Genomic DNA, 20,512 nt, shown 5'->3' with positions numbered 1-20,512 from the left:
AATGATGATAATGGCAATGATTTTTAGTGTAAAATTTCATTAAAAGTTTTATATCATTCCATGGTAATGAAACTTTGATCAAAAAAAAAATATTTTTGTTTATAAATTTCTATTACCACCTAATACCACCTCTCCCAATGGTAATGCATTGGAATGAATTTTATGAAGAAAATGAGATGATTGAAATTGGACAAGCATGGCCATAAGGTAATTTAGATATTTTTCAACCAAAATTACACTAGTTTTTCATTCCCATTACCACCGTTTATTACCACCTACCAAACGTGGAGTAAATGATAAAAAAAAACATTTAATGGGCAATATTCTTTGGAGTTGACTGAAGCAGATTTGGATTCATCAAAACAACCAAAAAGGGAATGTAAAGCTAAAGTTAAGCCAAAATAAGTGAACTGCAACCATGTGGTGTTTGCCTTAGTTTACAATGCATGTCATATTATTGTCTGTGGAATTTTATGGAAGATTTGGATAGCTTTTGTTGATTATGTTTTGTAGGTCATGAATGAATGGAACAATCATAACTTGATCTCTTAGGTTCTTCTACCTAACAAAGAAAATAGAGGTGCATAGATCTCTTAGTCTTATTTGGTTTAGTTATCATTGAGGTTTCTTATCAATATGTTATATTATTGTGTTGTGTTCTGTACCCATCATTCATGTGATCTTACTTGATGCCTTCAAACCATGGGAATAAATGGGTCCCTAGTCTCAATAGTTAATAGGATTATAACATTGTGCCATTTATCAAAAACTTGAAATAAATAAGTTTTTTAAAAAAATTCTCAAAACTAAGCTTGTAAAATTTTTAGTTTTCACAATAAGCGTGCGTTTGTCATTGTGAAGTTGAAGATGGTGATGAAAGATGATAACGGTGAGATGTTTGCCATTATGTCACTTGGTTGGCATAAACAGAAAATTAGCTTTATTTGTTATTTTTTGTTTTAAAAATTATTACTTTGTCTTCTTTTTATGGGTTGTTACTTATAGTGAACAAAAACGTAGTAATTTTTTTTGACTTTTAACATGATTTTCTAACAACAAACAAGCCTCGACCTTATATTCGGACACGAAAACGCTTATTTTTAAAATTACTTGAGAGCCAATCTTTATATTAAATTTTTTAATTTAAAAAGCATGTTTATTTCCAATATTCTCGATTTGCAGACTAGTTTTAGACTAATTTTGGACTCCTACACTATGAGCATATATAATATGCAATCCAACAAAAGCTTAAAGTATTGATGGGAACTCACCATTTGTGACTTCAAAGTTGGTTCTTGAGCAGGGGATCAGTACACTTTTCCTCCTCCAAAGAGTTCTCCCCCATTGTGAGAATTACAGTCCGATCATGCTCCAATTTGCTGGTGAAACTGGTATGCAAATCAATATCGAAAACATAGAGTCATAAACCAATGTCATTTAGATTTGTATATTTGCATTCGACTAGGATGCACATTTATGTATCCAACTTGGCTAATTCATATAGAGAACGGAATATTTTGAACCAAATTAAGGTGTCCAAGAGTCTCAGCAGGCAGCAGCAGAGAAAAACAATAAACCAGCAGTATGATGATAGAAGTAATGTCCAACTCGGTTGTTTTCCTTCTACTGCAAAAATGTATAGATACAAATACAATTCATAAGATATCATTTCTGCAACCTAGTTCCGGTTAGAACGATGGATACAGTTAAACCAGCTGCCTTTTTATGAAATAGTAACTTAAACAATATACATTATTACCTAATTTAGGATAAATTTAATGCTAACATACTATGAGCAGCCGAACGAATACGCCTCATCTCATTCAAAAGAGCTTCAAAATTAGCACTCCAATTCCTACAAAAGTGTCTGCATACATGAAACGAGAAGAAACAGACTTAGTAGTGATCAAAACCCTCATGCTCATTGGAAATATCAGTAACATAAAGCATTTTGAAACATGACATACTGATACATATGACTTCACATGTAAGGGGCCACGATTAGGATTACTAAGTAGATATCTTACCAAGAAAACACAGTACCATAAGGCCCTGTTTGGTACTGGAATTGAGTTTTAGTGCAAAAATTTCCATTACTATTTTCACTTTTTTATACCAACAACCAAAAAGGCGCAAAGTAAAAGATTAAATCTAACACCACGATTTTGTTCAAAATAAGCACATTTGAAGGGGTCAAATTTATTTTCTTAGACCCCATTGATTTGTTCAACATACTATGATTATAATAAATGCACTAATGGAACCATTAGACTTGTTAATTTTGAATTCGTAAAACATTTTATGATAAAATCAAATACTAACGATCAAACAGAATTAAAACACAAAAGGTTCAATAAAGAAAAACAATTTTTCCATTTACCTTTTCACAAAACTTTTTGAGAGAAGAACTGCATCCTGTCTTTACTCAAGCAGCATAATATACTGGGTTTTGTAGATGTAGTGTACTTCACACCACGAATAGGATGGTAGGATTGGAGACGTTGCAGAACTGTTAAGGAGGGTAACTCTTGCAAGACTAAATTGGATGTTGCTTCGTCTCCACAAGCAAACACAGGGGTGCCATCCCCCATTCTAATGATAGCAGATTTTGGAAGTAGAATTCCAGGAACAGAAGCAAGAGTTGATCCAAACCTTTGATAACCAGAATTCACCCTCTGCATAAAGACATGTGATCCATGAACTTGGTACCCAGTGGAAGATGGGAAAGTGTGTGATACTTGAGAATTCACATAAATGTCTGACATCTCCACTTTGGGTCGAAAAGTCGCAACTATATTGTCACTGCTAGGGCAGTGAGCAAGTGATATACAAACTCCTTGATTTGCTGTTTCTGCAACCAAGGATGGGCTGAAGGAAATAGGAAAAAATATCAACTCATAGTATCAATATTTAAAGAAAGGAAAGATTTCAGCAATATACGAGTGTATTTCGAAAAGTGCACTAGCAACGGAAAGAACTTGAAAAATTAACAGCAGCAATAGCAAGAACTTGACAAAATAATTGCATTATACACTTGATGAAACAATTTTATTACATTTTACAGCTTAGATATGAAGCACAACCTATAATTGAATCCACTTCAAGAGAGTGTTCACGACAGTTAAAATAAGAAATGGAAACATTCCTTTACTTGCACAAATTAGAACTGTCCACAAACGTTGCCAGGTACATCCGTAAATGAAGGCCTAGATTCACTTACTTTAATTTTGTCTAATTAGTCAGATCAAAAATGCAAAACACAATAAGCGGCTTAGCCTTGGTATTACGGGTGCTAGAACTTAGAAGCATATAAAAGAAGACAAGGTTTTGGCAGACCCCAGATACCTACATATCCACTATGTTCCCTTCACAAATCATAACATTTCCTACAAATTACTCCCACCATTCCTTAAAAGAAGTTTTCATTTGCCATTTTCGAGTGTTTTATTTGTTATTTCCATAAAGAACCTTTCTATTTATATCACAAATTTTGGATTAAAAATAACCTTTAACCTTTTTAATCCTCATTTTAATATTTTAATAATGTTTATGGTCCCCACATATCTTCAATTAAATTCATTTTAATATTTTTATATTTCGTATGGTCTCCACTTGTTTTCCACTAACTTTATAAAACCATTTTTTTAATAATGGTGGTCCCTATATTTTTTCCACTACCTTTCTATTAATATTTTTTAAAGTTTATGGTCCCCACTTTTTCCTCCATCAAATTTATTATTCAATAAAATAATATATCACTATCTAAAATATTCTATCTTTCATAATTCCCGTGAACATTCCTTGTGGGAACGGATGGAGTTTTTTTTATACACCCATGACAACCGAGCTTATAAAAAATTCAGCATGCTAAAGCCTTATTCCAACAAGGGATATTCTACAGGGTAGCAATCAGTTTTAAGATAACGCAAAAGGTTGCATTTTTTTAAGTTTTTTTCCACATGATAGCAACAAGATTTTAAGTTTATTAAAGTCAACATTTTCAGTTAAAAAGTAGTATATTCCGTTTACTTTAGGTTTTATGTTTTTCCTTTTTTAGTTTTATGATCAAAGAATAAAAAAATCAAAACCCTACACCCAGCCACCCCCACCCCAACCCTGACCCAGCCCCTTCGCCCACAGTGCCTTTTACCCCCTTCCCTTCTTCCGCTGTGCCTTCCACCCCAACAAAAGAAGGACGCAAGTCCAGCCCAACCCTTTCCGACCACCCGAACTTGACCATGAGCAATGCACAACTACATCAAGCCATGAGCAATGAGAAGTCTCCAAAACATCAAGCCACCCTATGTAACTTCTCTATTTGGAATCCTCGACCAAGCTTTTAATCCCTCATCTCTTCCGACAAACACATTTTCCTGATAACAATGCACAACTACATTTCCCTCAATCTTCCAATCGCCACTCAAACTCGGGTTTGGATCCTTAAAATACACCCTTGGGTCCGCACCCAATTACCTCAAATCAGCCACACCCAAATCACTTGTTTTTGAACCCAACTTCGCCAAAAACAACCCTTTTGGATTTGTAAGTAGAGTTGGGTTAGGGTTGGCCACTTAGGTTAGGTGGGAAGGAGATGTTCAAGGGTGGTTTGTTGGATAGATATGGGTTAGGGTTTGGGTAAGTGGTGGCTAAGTATGTAGGGATATGGTTTTTGGTTTTTTCTTTTTTATAACTCAAAATATATAAAACAAAGAAAAAATTAAAAAAAATTAAGGGTTATATAGTCTTTCCATTTATTTCTAACAAATATTTAATAGATTTGCTACGATCTTCAAAAAATTAAAAGTTTATAGCTATCATGTACAAAAACTTTTTTAAAAGCTACCACTCGTATTTCTCTAAAATTGGTTGCTATCATGTAAAATTTTCCATCCAACAATATAGGGATGGCTACATAAACCAAAACAAATAAACATTAGTTTACATCCTATGTGATCATTTTCCACAATTCAACTACGTATACAATTTTAATTCACCATCATTCATTCCCAACACTAATTAACACAAGGCCCAAAAATCAAAATAGCCAATGAATGATGTCATATATAAAGCCAACATCAATTAATATATGGAAAGTTATGAAGTGGTTAAAGCTAGAAATGGGTTGAATAACTAATTGTGTTTTTAGTCTCTCCAAGTAACCGTCTAACTAAGATAAATAGACGACAATAATATGTAGTATGTACTTTTATTTGGTTTACGGGATATCCAAAGATAGTTCTTGAATCCATCCTTTGAAGAGGTTTTCCATCAATAAATAAGGTCAAGAGGTCATAAAGTGCCCTCAGTTTTATACTCCTGCCCCCGTAATTTCTTTTAGAGTTGTAGCTTTGAAAGTGTTGGAAATGGGGACAACCGATAAATGAAGCCTTTTTTCTTGGTGGGGATAAGAGGAAGTTTGTAATTTTAATTTTTAAGTGTTATGGAGCAGAGAATTCAAACATGGCAAGGGGAGCAAGAAGATAGAGGAGTATACAAAGGAGAATGCGGGATACAATTTAAACCAAAAAGAGGAATTGATCAAATCAGTAAAGAAACAAAAATTGGCTTGAAACAGCAAGTGCAAACAATTCCAATATAAAACTGGATTATAATTTAGCCGCTCCCGTTCTTAAAACTCACACAACCCCAAAAGAAACAAGAGCTTATGTAGACTAATAAAATATCAACAAGCAAATTTATTATCAATTTTGCCTTAAAGGTAGATCACTCTTCTAAATGGAAAAGCTAGATAAAACATACCTTTCAAGTTCAACACCAATACTCCACTCACACAAGCCCACTGATGAAGCAGTAAGAAGTTTCTTAACTCCTGAGTGAAGTGGTGAATCCTCCAAAAGAGAGTATATGGTATGAACAGGATTACTACTCAATCCATTCTTTGAATCCAAAGGCCTTTCAGTTTGTCGCATATCAAACACTAAAAGCATGCCATTCTGCACAAATTGATATACAAGAATACATAAATAAATAGTTCAAAATCATATGTAATGATTTATCCCAAAGTGCAATGTCTTACTAAGTGGAAAAAATTTCTACTATATTTCAGGGCAACACCTCCAGAAATCTATAAGGGTCATGAAGGACAAATCAAATTCTCACAAAAATATCCCCAACATCTATACATACACTTTGTGTTACAAAATAATTTCATAACACTTAGGAATTAGGGAAAGGAGATATAATCACTCGTTTTCAAATTAAACTTTGCATTATTTATTCAAATTCTTAAGCATAATCCACGAATATGTCATTCATGTTTTGAAACGGCTTTCATAGGCACAAATGTTTTGCATTTTAGGGTGAGGCACATCAAATACAGATTGCGTTCTTATACAATCTAAGTCACAGACACCAAAACATATATTATAATAAGTTAATAAGTGACACCGCAACATCAATAATGCCCACTCGCTAAATGGCTAGATTTAATCATATTCCTCATTCCCCTCTTTCAAGTCACAAGTTCAAACAATATATGCTTCTTTTGCCTTCTAAAGTTTCCCTTATTGTATATATAACTTTTTAATTTCAATTATTGTCTCTCATTTCTCCATTTCTTTTGAATTCTTTTCTTCACTTCCCACTTACGTAAATTAAACATTCATTTTCTAAAGAAGTTTTTCTTATTAGGATTTTTTTAAAATTACTATACAAAGCAACAACATTCTTTTCCTTCGCAAAAGCTATGAAGAGTTTTGATTATTTTTTTGCCTTGTAAAATGCCCAAATTTACTCCTATCAAATCTATACCAAGAAGCTCTAGAAAATTCTTCAAGGTTGTACACTTTATGCCAACAAATTTTTTAATCATGAACTGTTGAGTCAAATATGGTCCACATAGTGAATAGCATCTTGAAATTGATTTCTATAAGCGTGAGTGACATGCAGAGACAAGGTAATAGCTGTTATATGGAATCCAGGAATGATGGTGTTTCAACATTCATGTTCAAGATATCCCTTGATATCATTGTCATCACCCTCAACTTCAAGCCACTTATTTTGATGAATTCAATCTAGCTGAATCTCATAATGAAGAATTGTGGATGGTAAACAGAGTTGAATGAACTTGATAGTTGATACTAAGAGCAAAGTGTGAACGTAATGGAAAAAAAGAAACCCGGTCAAAGTAAGAGACCCAATTGCTGACAGATAAACTTGATGAATAATTGACACTAACTGTCTTCACATCATTCATGATGATCTAAAAATGATTTTCAGATTGAAAATGAAACGGAAAAGAAGAGGATGAGATGAGAAAATTGAACTCAGAATAAAAAGGTGTCCCATCTATATCTAGATGATTATTTGGAAAGGAAGTTGGAGTATGAATTGCAGCTCCATGACAGTTATGTTGAACAGAGCCAAACACCCTTACTCTTAAAAAATGCATGAAATAAAGACGCTGAAGAAAGACCACCAACCATGGACCAACAAAATACAATTGTAGCATCAACCTATATATCAAACAATTGAAAGTAGGACCTGTAATCCAGCATATACATAATGTGAACTGTTGCTATCCCATGCACATGACCAAGCAGCAGCCTGAAATCAATCAAAAACTTCTATGAATTAGAACCAGAATTCAAAAATGCATTTTAAGATGCTTCACTCACTGTAGATCTGCAAAGAAAAACAATTTTAGACAGCAATGCCCATATGTTTAGAATTAGAAGAATAAGTGCAAGATTAGAGACAACAGCCACTGTTGCTCCCCTTCTCTCATTTCCACCCATCCTCCACACCCCCCCCCCCCCCCTCCTCTTTCTACTTTCCCTCCACTGTACATTTTGACATCAGCAAACTACATAGATGGCTGAGCATGACTGCTGATAGCCAAGAGAAACATGCCATGGACCCAGGGCCCCAAAGTTCATACATAGTAAATGCTCGTGCAAATGAGTTATAAGCCATCAAATCATGCTTATTTGGTTTTCCCTGTGCATGCTCAAGCTGCCCATAAGATCTAAGCTAGGTTTCGTAGTTGTATGAGATGTGTGTGCCGGCAGCATTTGCTTAAGACAATTGATAGTTCAATAAAATTATAACCCCTTTTTGGGTTTATTGACAATCGAAAACCTTCACAGAAGATTCACTATAAGCCAGCACTTGAGAAAAGGAGGACTCATCATTAAATCAGTTTTTAGTGTTAATCCACTTACGTCCCTAAATTGTTTCTTTGATGTTTTCAAAGTCGATATTCTTGTTAAAGTAATTGTGCATTTGCTTTCAATTAACTTTCTGCACCTCACTCTCTTTTATTTATCCCCAATGCCATACTTTTTTTAATTGCATTCCTGAGTCGAGAGCCTCACACTCTCACGAGGTGCAAACTATCTCCTTTAATAAGGGTATGGTCTGCCCTCGCCCCTCATCCAACCTCCCCACGCCTTGATCATAGCTTTTATGAGCTGGTAATAATGATGATGATGCCATATTTCATTTAATTTCATTTTTCTGTCTATCTACAACCCATTACTAATAAAGTGTTGGAATCTTTAGTTTATTGGCACATCATAATACTCCCTTTGTGCATAAGAAATTGTATATTATGAAAACAGTGGGAAAAATTAAATTGTGTGGATAAGACTAAAAGTAAGAGAAGGTGTGTGGATGAGAATTAAAGAAAGTGATGAGACTATTACCCAAAATAGAAATGTAGTATAGTTAAAGGAAACTAAAATGGAAAGTGTTGCATTCTCTTGGGGAAAGAGGGAGTAATGAGAACAAATTTCTAAGTGTAATTTTGATGATAGCATCATAATACACAAAAACCTTTGTCTAAATTCATAATCATAATATTATAAATCTGTTGGCGCCTTCAAATGATGAGAGAAAAGAAAAAGGATGGAACATATGCATAATTACAATAATTATATTTAAAAACTACAGAAAGTATAGAAAATATACCGGTAAATCATAGTTGAGGACAATATTGTTAGTTTCCATGCTGCAAGGAAGCGTGTGAGAGAAAAAAGTAAATTAATTAGACACCCAATGAGAGAAAGATATTCATAAGTGTGAAATATTCTATATTCTAACCCCTTAATTACTAATACTTCAAAATTAAAAGTCGTTGCTAGGTGATATTGTATATATTCAATGATTTATTTTATATTTAGACAAGTGCTAACTATGTTATGTAAATTAACCAACTTTTACGAGTCTATCTCTCATCATTTCTTTATTAGTATGTATGTTTGGCTAATACAATGGCATTGCAAAGGAAGGTGGAAATTTAGGTAAAAAAAGGAGTCCAGACTCCAGCGTAAGTACCACTTCAAATAACAGAGAGTTAAATTCCTCAAACACTCCTAATAATAAGGTCACACAACTCTACTGAATTTGGAGCAACTTGTTGGGCTTGGATACATGCAAAAGGCTAACAGCTACATTTGAAGGGAAAAAGATTCAAAACCCATTTAAGCTACCAAATTCCATTGTCAAATCAAACGATTCAGTTCCCTCAACTCATCACAGCAAGCTTCATGAGAATCAAGGTGACAAAAGATTGACAAAAGAAGCGATTCAATGTTTGAATTATATTCTTGAAATCATTATACCATAAAAGATTTTACTTTCATGAAAAATAAATTTAGCAGCAAGATAATGTATATGGACCATAAAAACCAACAAGCCGAAAGGAGATCACAATGAGGAGCAGTAACTGTTGAAGGAATATTGTGACTTTAGTGCACATTCAAGTCTATGAATTAGTGTGTGCATAGAAATGGAATCCTATGGATGTCATGTGTCGTTAATATGGTGATTAAGTGTATGACATAAAGTAGTGTTTAAGTGTATGGTTTAATATGTGTGTATTGATGGAGGCACTTAAACATGGGAGTTATGGTGGAAGTTATGGAGTGTGATGAATGTGATTAATGAGGAAATTGCATCAGTTTTGATTATGTATTATGTGCCTTGAACAAGGCAAGAGAAGAATCCAAGGTGCCTTGAACGAGCATTAAAATCAGTAGCTGATTAGTGAGGTTCTGGAAGAAGTGCTCGGACGAGCACAAGGAATGCTCAAACGAGCACATTGATCAGAGGAAATCAGTAGAAGCAAGTCAGGGCTGCTCAATGAGCTGTGGTCTTGCTCGAACGAGCAGAGCTGGTCAGTGAAGCTTTGGATTCTGTTTCATCCTTTGAAGTTCCTAGAGCTGGTTAATTATGCAATTATTCTTTGTCTTAATTGTATTTACTCATCAATGTAATCACCCCTATAAATAGGGAGTTCATATGCTCATTGTAATTACATCAAACACAAACTCCTAAGCCTAAACACATAGCCTTTGCATCTCTTACTTTCAATTGTAATACTTCATTTTAAGAGTTGTTATACTCCACTTTTATAGTATAAACAAGAAACTACGCACCACGGAGGACGTAGTCATTATTGGTGAACCTCCTTAAATTCTTGTGTCGATTTTTTGCAATTTAATTCTTTCAAACATTGTTATTTTCATTGAAATCATAATAGTTCATGTTTCAAACCTTTCAATCATAGAGATATTAGAGTTTGAGTTTTGAACTTAGACTCTAATCTGGCTTTCATTTCAGTAACCAAGAAAACTTGAGCAGCAAAATAACATATTAAGCAGGGTTTGTTTGGCTTCTTATAAACTAGAATGAAACCTTCCATTCTACAAAATGTTCAACTTTTTGTTCATAGAGACCTTATTATTGTCACCCTCATCAATCCTGTAACACAAAAAACTAAATGTTGAACTATAAACGTTTACATGCAACAGATAAATTCATTCTTTAGTACGATTTTTCACATTTAGGTTTCAGTGCTCCTCCTTCGTTAATGTAATGTAGAGTCATAATACTAAACATCAAAATAGTAGTGGGACGAATAATGTCATAATCCCATTGTGTTCCAACACTTATTTTCCCTATGTCGCAAATTAGTTCAAGCATTACTATTTTCAGCAATGACCTACCAATCTTTAATTATTTCTTACTTCTCTTCTTAGGCCCACTCATTCCCACCTCACTCACAAATTATCTCCTCATTTGGCCTACATAAATACACACTACCATAGTGCAAAAACAAGGTTGCATTGTACTGTATCACCCAATTCGAAAAGGTTATCAAATCTATCAAAAAGATACTACTTGCATTATAAAGGTGTAAATTGTAACAGGCTCAAATTTCTTAATCTTAATCTTCTGATTTATTATTCCGAAATTTTTTTTTTCGAATTCCTAATCCTTTGGTTATCTAATTCAAATCACCTTTAATTCCTAAACTTTATTCTAATTTTGTAATTTCTTCCAAATATTAAACTTTAAAAAAAAATATGTATATATATTCTTAAATTTCTTTATAAGCACTAAAATATTATTTTATTATTTTATACTACGAAAAGTAAAATTTTAATATTATATTTACGGTTTTATTAAAACGTTACGTTTCAATTTCGTTTCCTTAAACTAACTTTACTACTTATCATTTTAACCTTACAACTTTGATTTAATTATTTTATATCTAAAAATTAACTATATTTTTCTTATTAACTTTAAGTATAGTTTTAACCAAAATTTTCTAAATAAACTGTCATATTTTCATAATCAAACCTTAATCATACTTTCCCATTAATCTAAAACATTTCACTAGTATAAACTAGAACAAAAATTTAATGAACCAAAATCCTTTCTACATCAATCCATAATGTTCATCACTTACACAAGCTATCACCATTTCCTTACACAAGTTAACCTTCTTCTACACTCCAAACTCTTACACATCCACTTACACACTCCAACTCTTACACATTCACTTACACACTCTAAATCACTTACACAAGTTAACCTTCTTTTTCATACAACCTTATGAACTAAAAAGTTGCCCAAAACCCATTATAAATACCCCTCCTTAGCCATGAGATCACTTGCACCCCATCATCAAATCTTTCTATCATTCTTTCTTATATCTTCACTTCATTAACATCTTACTAACTTTATACCCTTTTTATTAGTTGAAGAATCAAATGAAGATGGAGCTTGATCTTATCACTTCTTACGCCAATAATTATCAACTTTTGAAAAGTCAAGTATTATCTTTTGGAGTTTGGATATCATTTTCTATTGGGTAATTGAAGATCTACTTCTTTGAAGCTTGGAGCCTTGAAGACTTTCTCTTTTGGAGCTACTTCTTTAAGTTCTTATTTTCCTATTATTATCCTCTTACTTGGTTTAGCACCACCTTTGGAGGAAAATGGTACACATTTTCTTAACTCTCTCGGTATGTGATATTTATTTATGGTTACTCGATAATATAAAAGCATGATCAACATGATTTTATTTTAGTCATTTAGAATTTACATGATAATATTAAAGTCATATCCAGTTTAGTGATATTTTCGTCAAAACAATAATACTTTTGGGACACTCGAAAAAAAGTCATATATATGGAAATTTTTGATTAATATGATAATATAAATATATATGAATTTTACTAGTTAAATAAACTTATGTGTTTAAAATGATTCCATATCATCTTGGTGTTTTGATAAATTTTTAATCGGTTTATTGGTAAAATAGTCAAACAAATTAGTTAAAATGCTTAGCGTTGTTTTTCTCGAAAACTCATTTCATTTAGATTTTGGACCCTTAATAACTTGTCGGATTATGTTTTTTATAGTTATGATAGATCCGTTTTACTATTTTACTGATTATTTGATAAAATACGTTATTAATATTACTCTTGACTTTTATGATTATTTATGACATAATAATGACTTAGTTTAGCCTCAGGAATCTTAGTATAGCTACGAAAATTTGTTATTTAATTAATATTAATTTATTAGATACTAGTAATTTGTTTCTATTAAAAGGGTAGAATTGTCAAAATTTTGACTAGTGCAAGTTTGACTTATAAGAATGTAAACTATTTCGGTTTAGAGTCTTGTTTGATATTGCATGATATTGATTTTATGACTCTGATAGTAAGGTAACGTCGAACCATGGTCCGGCATGTAAAATCCCGGCGTCCGTGTTAGCCGGCACGTAAAATGCGGCGTCAGACAGGGGGTCCAAGAAAAACTCATCATGTGAAGTCTCGAGCATAACAGTATTGAGAGGAGTGACGACTCCCACCACAGTTAGGGTTTAGGACTACAGTCCTCACCTAACCAAACCCTTACATATATCAGTTGTCATTATTGTTGTGATCTTGTGATGTGCTATGAGGGTAAAGTTATGAGGATTAATTGAATTTGATTAAATAAGCATTAAGGTTACCAAGTATTTAGTAGCAGTAATGAACTTCTGCAAGTATTGAGAATGTAACTTAGTGGCTTAGTAAAGGCCAATAATAAGTAATAACCTTCTATATTTTGCTTGATGATTATTCTGTAAGCATGATTTAACTATCGCATCATAAGCTTGTTGAGAAAATTGTACTCGGCTTTATCGCTGACCGATTTAATCGGCTGTCATCCGTATTATGGATGACAGTATTTTGCAGGAAAATTTAGCTCAGGTTTCGATCCAGGCCGCAAATTTAATTATTCTATCGAGGACTTAGCTGCATTGATTTTACTTGATGACTTTGATGACTATATTGTACTTATGTTTTTTTATCGTATTTAAGTAAACCTTATTTTATATTTTCTCAGTTGTAAGATATTTTTTTTAACTTATGTTTTGAACGGTTTTTAGTTTAAATGGTTTGTAGTAGTTCGGCGTTTTACACTTCCGCATTATTTATCTTAAATATAATTATTAATGTTAATTATGTATCGAGAGTGCCGCTCCTGCTACATAAATGAACCACGTTTTTCATACAAAGGAAGAAGGAAGACAATTTTGAATTTGAAGTAACACAAACCTTAAAACTGAAAGTTTCTTTCCCATTGAAGCCAATAGTGCAAGTTTGGCAGACGAAGATATATGTAAATCTCTAACTGCGTTGAGTGATGAAGGAAGCAGCACGTTATCTTGCTCATGAGGAGAAACAAGACTCATCTGCAATATGATAATGTAAAGCTAACAGCACAAACCTTATATTCACCTCCAGCAAACTGAAAAAAGAGGAGGGAAGTTTTTACTTTGGTAAGGATATGCGGTCCACCAATCCTTGATGGCCTTCGTGCAGCAATCAAAACCCTCCCAGTATCATCCACGTCAAAATAACGTGCACCATCTATGGGTAAGTCTTGCTGCATACACGAATTCTGATATTAACACAACACACAATACACAACACAACAACAATGCCAAAGCATAATCCTAAAAGACAAGTTCAGCAACATGACAATACACAGCACTAAGGACTTTTTTGAAATTATTCTATCAATGTGACTAACCTGTAATTCAAACGTATGAGAAGATACTTGACTATATGCTAATCCAACTTTAATCCCTGCACAACATAATGTGCAAGTAATAAGAAACCGACTATCAGAAATTTAATTTTTTTGTTTTTGTATCACAATATACAAAGGATATTGTCATTTGAAGCAGAAGACAGCTTCTGAAGCACAGAAACAGCCAAGAACCAATTTATGGCACGGAAAAGAGATAAAAAATTAAAAATTAAAAAAAAAAAAGAATTTGCATAATAAGATACCTTGAGCAGATTTATTTTGAAATCTGTCATTAGCAACAGCTTGGACTAAAGATGAGTATTTTAGGTCCTCAACAGCTTGTTCGAGCATGCTTGCCCTCTGAAATACGTATATTATATTGAATTTGAGGGATCTATAGGAAAAATTAACATATACCAACTAAAGAAAAAAAAAATTACATGCATTGTATTTATTCATGGAAGTAAGGTGTTTCTTTAGGAAAAAGCAATTCAATGTATCCACACTCAGCTATAATATTATAGCTTTAGACAATTATTTTACTTCCATAAACGTGTGAATTTTAATTACCAGATTAAAAACAAACCATCATTCTAGGAGTATATTCAGCTAAGAGAGGACACTTAATAGAATCAATGCGAAAGAACCGACTATGATGAAGATTCGATCTACTTACATACCTCACTTAATTGCTCCATTTTCTGACACATCTCTTCATCTCTCTTCTGCATGGCTACCGCTTTCATATGCCACTCAGCTTCCTTTTTACGCCATTCTTCCTCCTGAAGAAATTGAAGCCAAATACATCTTTGATGAAATTGATAGCCTCGGAGAGTCATCAAAATAAATTGCTTGAACAGAGATTGGGAATATAACTATAGAAAGCAATTCCTCAGATGCACAGTGCCAGTAAAAGATACACATAGTACCAAACAACAGAAGACAATACTTTTATATTTAAACTTCACTTAAAAGGCTTGGGTCAAATAAGCCGCAAACACTCAAAAAATGGAACTCTTGGACATATAACCCTGAACAACATAAGCATGAAACTCGACATAAAAAACCAAAGTACAACAACAATGCCAAATCCATAACTCCAAAGACCAACTATATGAGATCGGCTACAAGAATCAAAATAAATCAACGTTAAAGATCGATACTAATAAAAAAAAATATTATATTTAGCCCTTTTCTATAATAAAAATCTACAATTAAGAACATCAATTCTAATGAACGTAGACGTATATTCTCATTCTCCATTCATTTAAGGTCACGGAACCATAGAGTAAAAACACGGCGGCAATGCATCGCAGCGGCTGCGTTGTAAAGGTTTTCAAAACAAAGAAACCGATATTTCCAGCATTGTAAAGGTGTAAAAAAACCGCATTTTGGGCCGCATCAAGGGATATCTTATGGTTTTGACCGACATTTAGGCGATATGATAATCGCATCAATCCCGTTACCGCATCAATGTTCCGTTACCACGATCGCGACCGTTACCACATTTTTACACTATGCACGGTGAAATGAAAGCCTCAAAGAGGTTTAACAATGAAAAACAAATGAAAAATATAATGCAAAGATGAACACAAGTGTATATGAGGTAACTTGGATACATCCCCCTCAAATGTAGTTTATTATATAGAATTCAACAATTACAAGTATAACAAACCTCTCCTTTTCTTGAGAACAATTTCTAAAGATCACAAATACTAAAGCAAAGTAAGAACACTCTCAAGTTTCTAACAATGCAATAACCCTCTCAACAATATGTGTGTTTTTTGTGGTGAATGTTACTATGAGTGATGAATCCTATTTATAGGCAAGGTATTCATCACTTTTAGTATTCCCTCATAAATCACCATAAACTCACATGTAACATCCCAATCAAAATCCTAATTAACTACGACAATAAACATTACAATAAACAATAGAGTAATGCACCACATTATTGCATAGTCACTACAAATTCTGACCAAAAATAGGATCCAATGTAATCTGCTCGACTACCGCTCAACCGAGCCACTACCTCGCTCGGTCGAGCGAGCTTCCAGTGAAGCTAATGATTCGTTCTGGACATTCTGCTCGACCGAGCCAACACCGCTCAACCAGTCGAGCTGGGCACTGCTCGATCGAGCGCCTATGTTTAAAGTTAACGTCATCATTAAGATTATTGGCGCTTGCTTTAACACACGGAACATAAAAAACAAGAGTTGAGGATTATTTGAAAGACTTTTAAACACTCGTGTCCACAACAAAACCATAGCCTTAATCCCAAAAATATGGGAATTACGTCCACCAAATAGAACTATTAAAAGTTAACGCATACCATGTATAATATATATATAATAGTGTATGAAAAACACGAAAGAACAATCCAAAATACAAAAAATTGCCAACAAAGAGAGGAAAGAGTCGTGCTATATGCCTACATGCCATGCCATTTATAATCTCAGAACTGATAGTTCATACCTTCTTTGCAAAAGAATTACATTTGGCCTCAAGAAATCGTATTCTCTGCAAGTTAACAAAGCACAAACAACACACAGCTAAGAATCATTCATATTAAACAATATAGCAATCCACATAATTTGCCTAAGAATTTAACCTTATGTGACTGTTCATCAACTACAACCACCCGTGATCCATAAATCCTTCGGATTTCTTTGACTGTACACTTTTTGTTGCATTGTGGGCACTGTAAACAATAGAAGGTATTTAACCAGAAAACGCAATACTTAACCAGTTCTTTTGCACATTAGTAAGCCATGCACCTTAGTTTTAAACAAAGAGAAATTCTCAAATGCCATACCTTCCCAGAGTTTCTTCGTTGTCCAAGCCATTTTTTGATACAAGACAATCCAAACAAGTGACCGCAACTAAGACAACTGCATATCTCATATACAACCACCAGTTACACAACAAAACAAGTGATGTTATAATCAATGTTTTTGAATTTTAGATTTGTATCATTTTCCTATTATTGAAGGTTGAATGATACATCATACACGCATGAGACTATTTTCGCAAAGTAATTGCAAGTAATAGTTATTATTATAATCTCTCTAAAGTAAAAATCATATATGCATGACCAAATTCGAACACACATGAACCATGCAACTAAAGATAAAAATCATATCTCAATATCATTCAAAAAGAGAGTATACCTAAAATACAAAAAAAAAAAAACAAGAAAAAAAAAAGCAAACCATAGTTGTCAAGTTGAAAAACCTTTTGGCCTGTAAGACATCTAGAAAATCGTATAGCCTCAAAGACAGTGTTTGAAACCATTTGAAAAGATGAAAAAAGGAAAAGATTCGCTCACATAACTTATCCCCTTCACTCATTTAAAATGTAGCAAACATCATTGCTAATGAAATTATATGATCGATATGTGATGATAGATGACCATCAACAACAATTTCAAAAAAAATGTCTCATTACAATTAAGGAGTTGGTTGATAAAACGCAATCAAAGTTTGATCTAGATAGGGTTTGGTGGACGATGTTTTAATGGCCACTAAAGCAATGTATTATAAGAAGAATTTCTCTCCTAGATCTAGCTGCACAGTACAAGTTCACAAAGGCCTATGATTCATTGGAATGATCATTTCTAGATTAATTCAACTATGGTTTCCCAAAACTTTTGTCACCTAAGTAATAACTAGTGTCCTACAATGTTCTTATAAGTGGATCTCTTATGTAAAGGCTAAAATTAAGAAATCTTTATTTTTATTCCTCTTTGCTCTAGTGATGGAGTATGTTAGCAGTATGAGGAGTCTTCATCATAACATCCCGATCCACACAAATTGTTGATGACCAATCATAGAAGTAGTACACTTGCTCCACAAAACAACACAAATCTTTTCAATTGCACTTTGTCTTCACTTGTGCAAACCCTAAAATCTTTCAGAAGGTCATTTGTCCTAATTCCTAAGACTACTCCACACCCAACATATGGTGTTTTCAACAAATGTGCTCCCATGAAAAAATATGCAGCTTGTTGGCACGGGAAATATCATCAATTCTTTATTACTCTTTTTCCTCTATCTCGTCTAAACTTGCGGTATTACAATATTTAGTACTCATGAGTTCAACTTTAATCAACTTATATATACTATTATAAAAACATTCAAGGGCATACATCACGCCAGATTGGTGAAGCACTTGAAAAATAAATTAATTTTGGTATTACAAGACTCCGTTATAAATAAAAAGTAACAAGTATAGGACTCAATGTTGTCGTGTTATAGAGAATAGGATTTTAATGGTAATGTACTCTAAATTGACATCTACTAAGTTTGTACAAAAATAAATTAATATGAATTGGCATTCAAATCTTCAAAAAACAACATTCTTTTGTCACAGTAGCATCAATTGCTTGATAAAAATAGCATCATGTGACTCCCGACTAGGCAAGGTTTGGAAATTGAGGGTATGGACATATGCAATCTTACCATTGTAATAACAAAGAAGTTGTTTCATCAATAAGCGGATCTTGGGAAGTTTTTAGTTTTTCGCATGTTATAAGTTAACAGTACTAGAACCCAACATATACTTCATCTATTTAGTAATTTTCTGCTTTAAAAAGGTTATCTTCAGCACGGCTTTTGGGCTTGTAGCCAATTCAGATTACATCAAGGCCTATTTTAGTGGTGATGTGTGCCGTGTGCGAATCAAAAGATTTCTTTTTGTGAGTTGCATTTGGGTGTTCAGACAGTTGGGATTCCTGTCTTCCAAAAACCTAATATGTTTAAATTGTAAGCCTTGAGTAGATAGGATTTTGGCTAGAGCAAGGTGAATTCTTCTAAGATATGTTTCTTATAGATGCACTTGGTTAACAATATTCAATCTAGTATGCACCAATTGCTAGCTCGGGAGACTTTACAAGAGGGCAAAGACCATATATGACTTGGAGGAGAATAATGGAAAAAGGATATAAATGATTTAGACTTAAAAATTGAGTTGGTAGAAAATCAGAATAAATAGAAAAAAACGACCATTGGAAATGATATAAACCCTTATGGGATTAATGCTACGGCATGACATTGTTGTTGTACAAGATATAAAATTGTACTTGCTCTATTTCTATTTCTAATCAACAAAGAAATACCTAATTTCGGCAAATATCAAAATCAAAACACAATTCTATCAAAGACAAACTGAAACACAATTAGCTTGTACAAACCTAATTGTAGAACACACAGAAGGATAAATAGTAAATACCTAGGTTGATGTTCGCCAGAACTCGTCCAAGGTTCCATACAAATAGGGCAAAAAGCACCATCAACATCCTCTCGATCCCACTCTTTCTGGCTACCTTCTCCTTCATTACATTCTCCACTAATCGAAGTCGTAGCTTTAGAATCCTGATTTAATTTCGTCAAATCTTTATCCATCTCTTCAATTTCCAAACCCCTAGATGTCGTTGCATCAGAACTCGGGGGAAAATCCGTCCCCTCCTCCACTTCGTCCAATTCATTAACATCTTCTCTCTCCTCCTCCTCCTCCTCCTCCTCCACCTCTTCTTCATCATCATCTGATGAATCCTCTACATCATATTCTTCAAATTCTTCTTCATCATCGATTTCGACGACATCATCGTTGATGAACATATTATTAATTAAGCGATTTGCCATTGATTAATAATTACAATTTAACAAAAATAGTACTCCATATGAAAGGGGCTACTGGAGTCTGAAGATATGAATTATGAAAAGCATAAAGCATAGATCTTTAAGGTTTTTGGAATTTATAGCTCGAACTAATATTGACTTCTTTTTGAATTTTGCGGTTTCGGCGCATAGCTTTCGTTACACGTGTGAGTTGTGACATGTCAATTTTTATGAAAAATTAATATTAATAATTAAACTTTTTATTTGTCGCTTGTAAATTATTTCAAATCATTTACATAGCTTGTAAATTAATATTAAAAAATAACTCAACATTTCTTACATATTTGCCAACAGCATCATCATCATTATCCAGTATATCATGCTCTTAAAAAAACTAAGGCCGGGGTCTGGGGAGGAAAAGACGGCGGCAACTCATACCCATAAAGGAGAGCGTGGGCAAAGGAGTCCCCCAGCTCGAGGAAGATAAAGAGACGTAGAAAAACACGTGGAAGACAACTAAAAAACCTATAAAAATAGGAACCACTACAAAAGAAA

General features: G+C 33.5%; 1 protein-coding gene across 3 annotated transcripts; it reads right to left on the bottom strand.

Moving 5' to 3' along the window:
- Window positions 1-1,592: 1,592 nt before the first annotated feature.
- Window positions 1,593-20,054, bottom strand: LOC130813157 (uncharacterized). Of its 3 annotated transcripts, none has more exons than XR_009042175.1 (15): window positions 19,569-20,048; window positions 17,155-17,230; window positions 16,951-17,040; window positions 16,815-16,859; window positions 15,020-15,121; window positions 14,603-14,699; window positions 14,340-14,395; window positions 14,082-14,192; window positions 13,862-13,998; window positions 8,932-8,971; window positions 7,504-7,566; window positions 5,761-5,954; window positions 2,381-2,868; window positions 1,760-1,867; window positions 1,593-1,626 (listed from the first exon to the last, which is right to left on the bottom strand). XR_009042175.1 is itself a non-coding variant. In XM_057678915.1 (14 exons), the coding sequence occupies exons 1-13, from the start codon at window positions 19,979-19,981 to the stop codon at window positions 2,385-2,387; spliced, it is 1,908 nt and encodes a 635-aa protein (XP_057534898.1). In that variant the 5' UTR covers window positions 19,982-20,054; the 3' UTR covers window positions 1,593-1,867; window positions 2,381-2,384. The 3 variants fall into 3 exon arrangements, 1 of the variants encoding a protein (XP_057534898.1); XR_009042176.1 differs by having other exon boundaries at window positions 1,791-1,867; XM_057678915.1 differs by having other exon boundaries at window positions 1,593-1,867; window positions 19,569-20,054.
- Between the last annotated feature and the right edge of the window lie 458 nt (window positions 20,055-20,512).

The sequence above is a fragment of the Amaranthus tricolor genome, chromosome 5 (assembly GCF_026212465.1).
Source record: "Amaranthus tricolor cultivar Red isolate AtriRed21 chromosome 5, ASM2621246v1, whole genome shotgun sequence".
In the NCBI taxonomy this organism is placed as follows: Eukaryota; Viridiplantae; Streptophyta; class Magnoliopsida; order Caryophyllales; family Amaranthaceae; genus Amaranthus; species Amaranthus tricolor.
Note: the sequence above shows the minus strand (reverse complement) of the source record. Positions and strands in the feature narration are given on the sequence as shown.

Coding starts and splice junctions, on each gene's coding strand:
- LOC130813157 (XM_057678915.1), bottom strand. CDS start 19,981: ATGGCAAATCGCTTAATTAATAATATGTTCATCAACGATGATGTCGTC. Junction 17,231..19,568: donor TCTGGCGAACATCAACCTAG/GTATTTACTATT, acceptor TGAGATATGCAG/TTGTCTTAGTTGCGGTCACT. Junction 7,567..8,931: donor TCCTCAACTATGATTTACCG/GTATATTTTCTA, acceptor GATTGATTTCAG/GCTGCTGCTTGGTCATGTGC.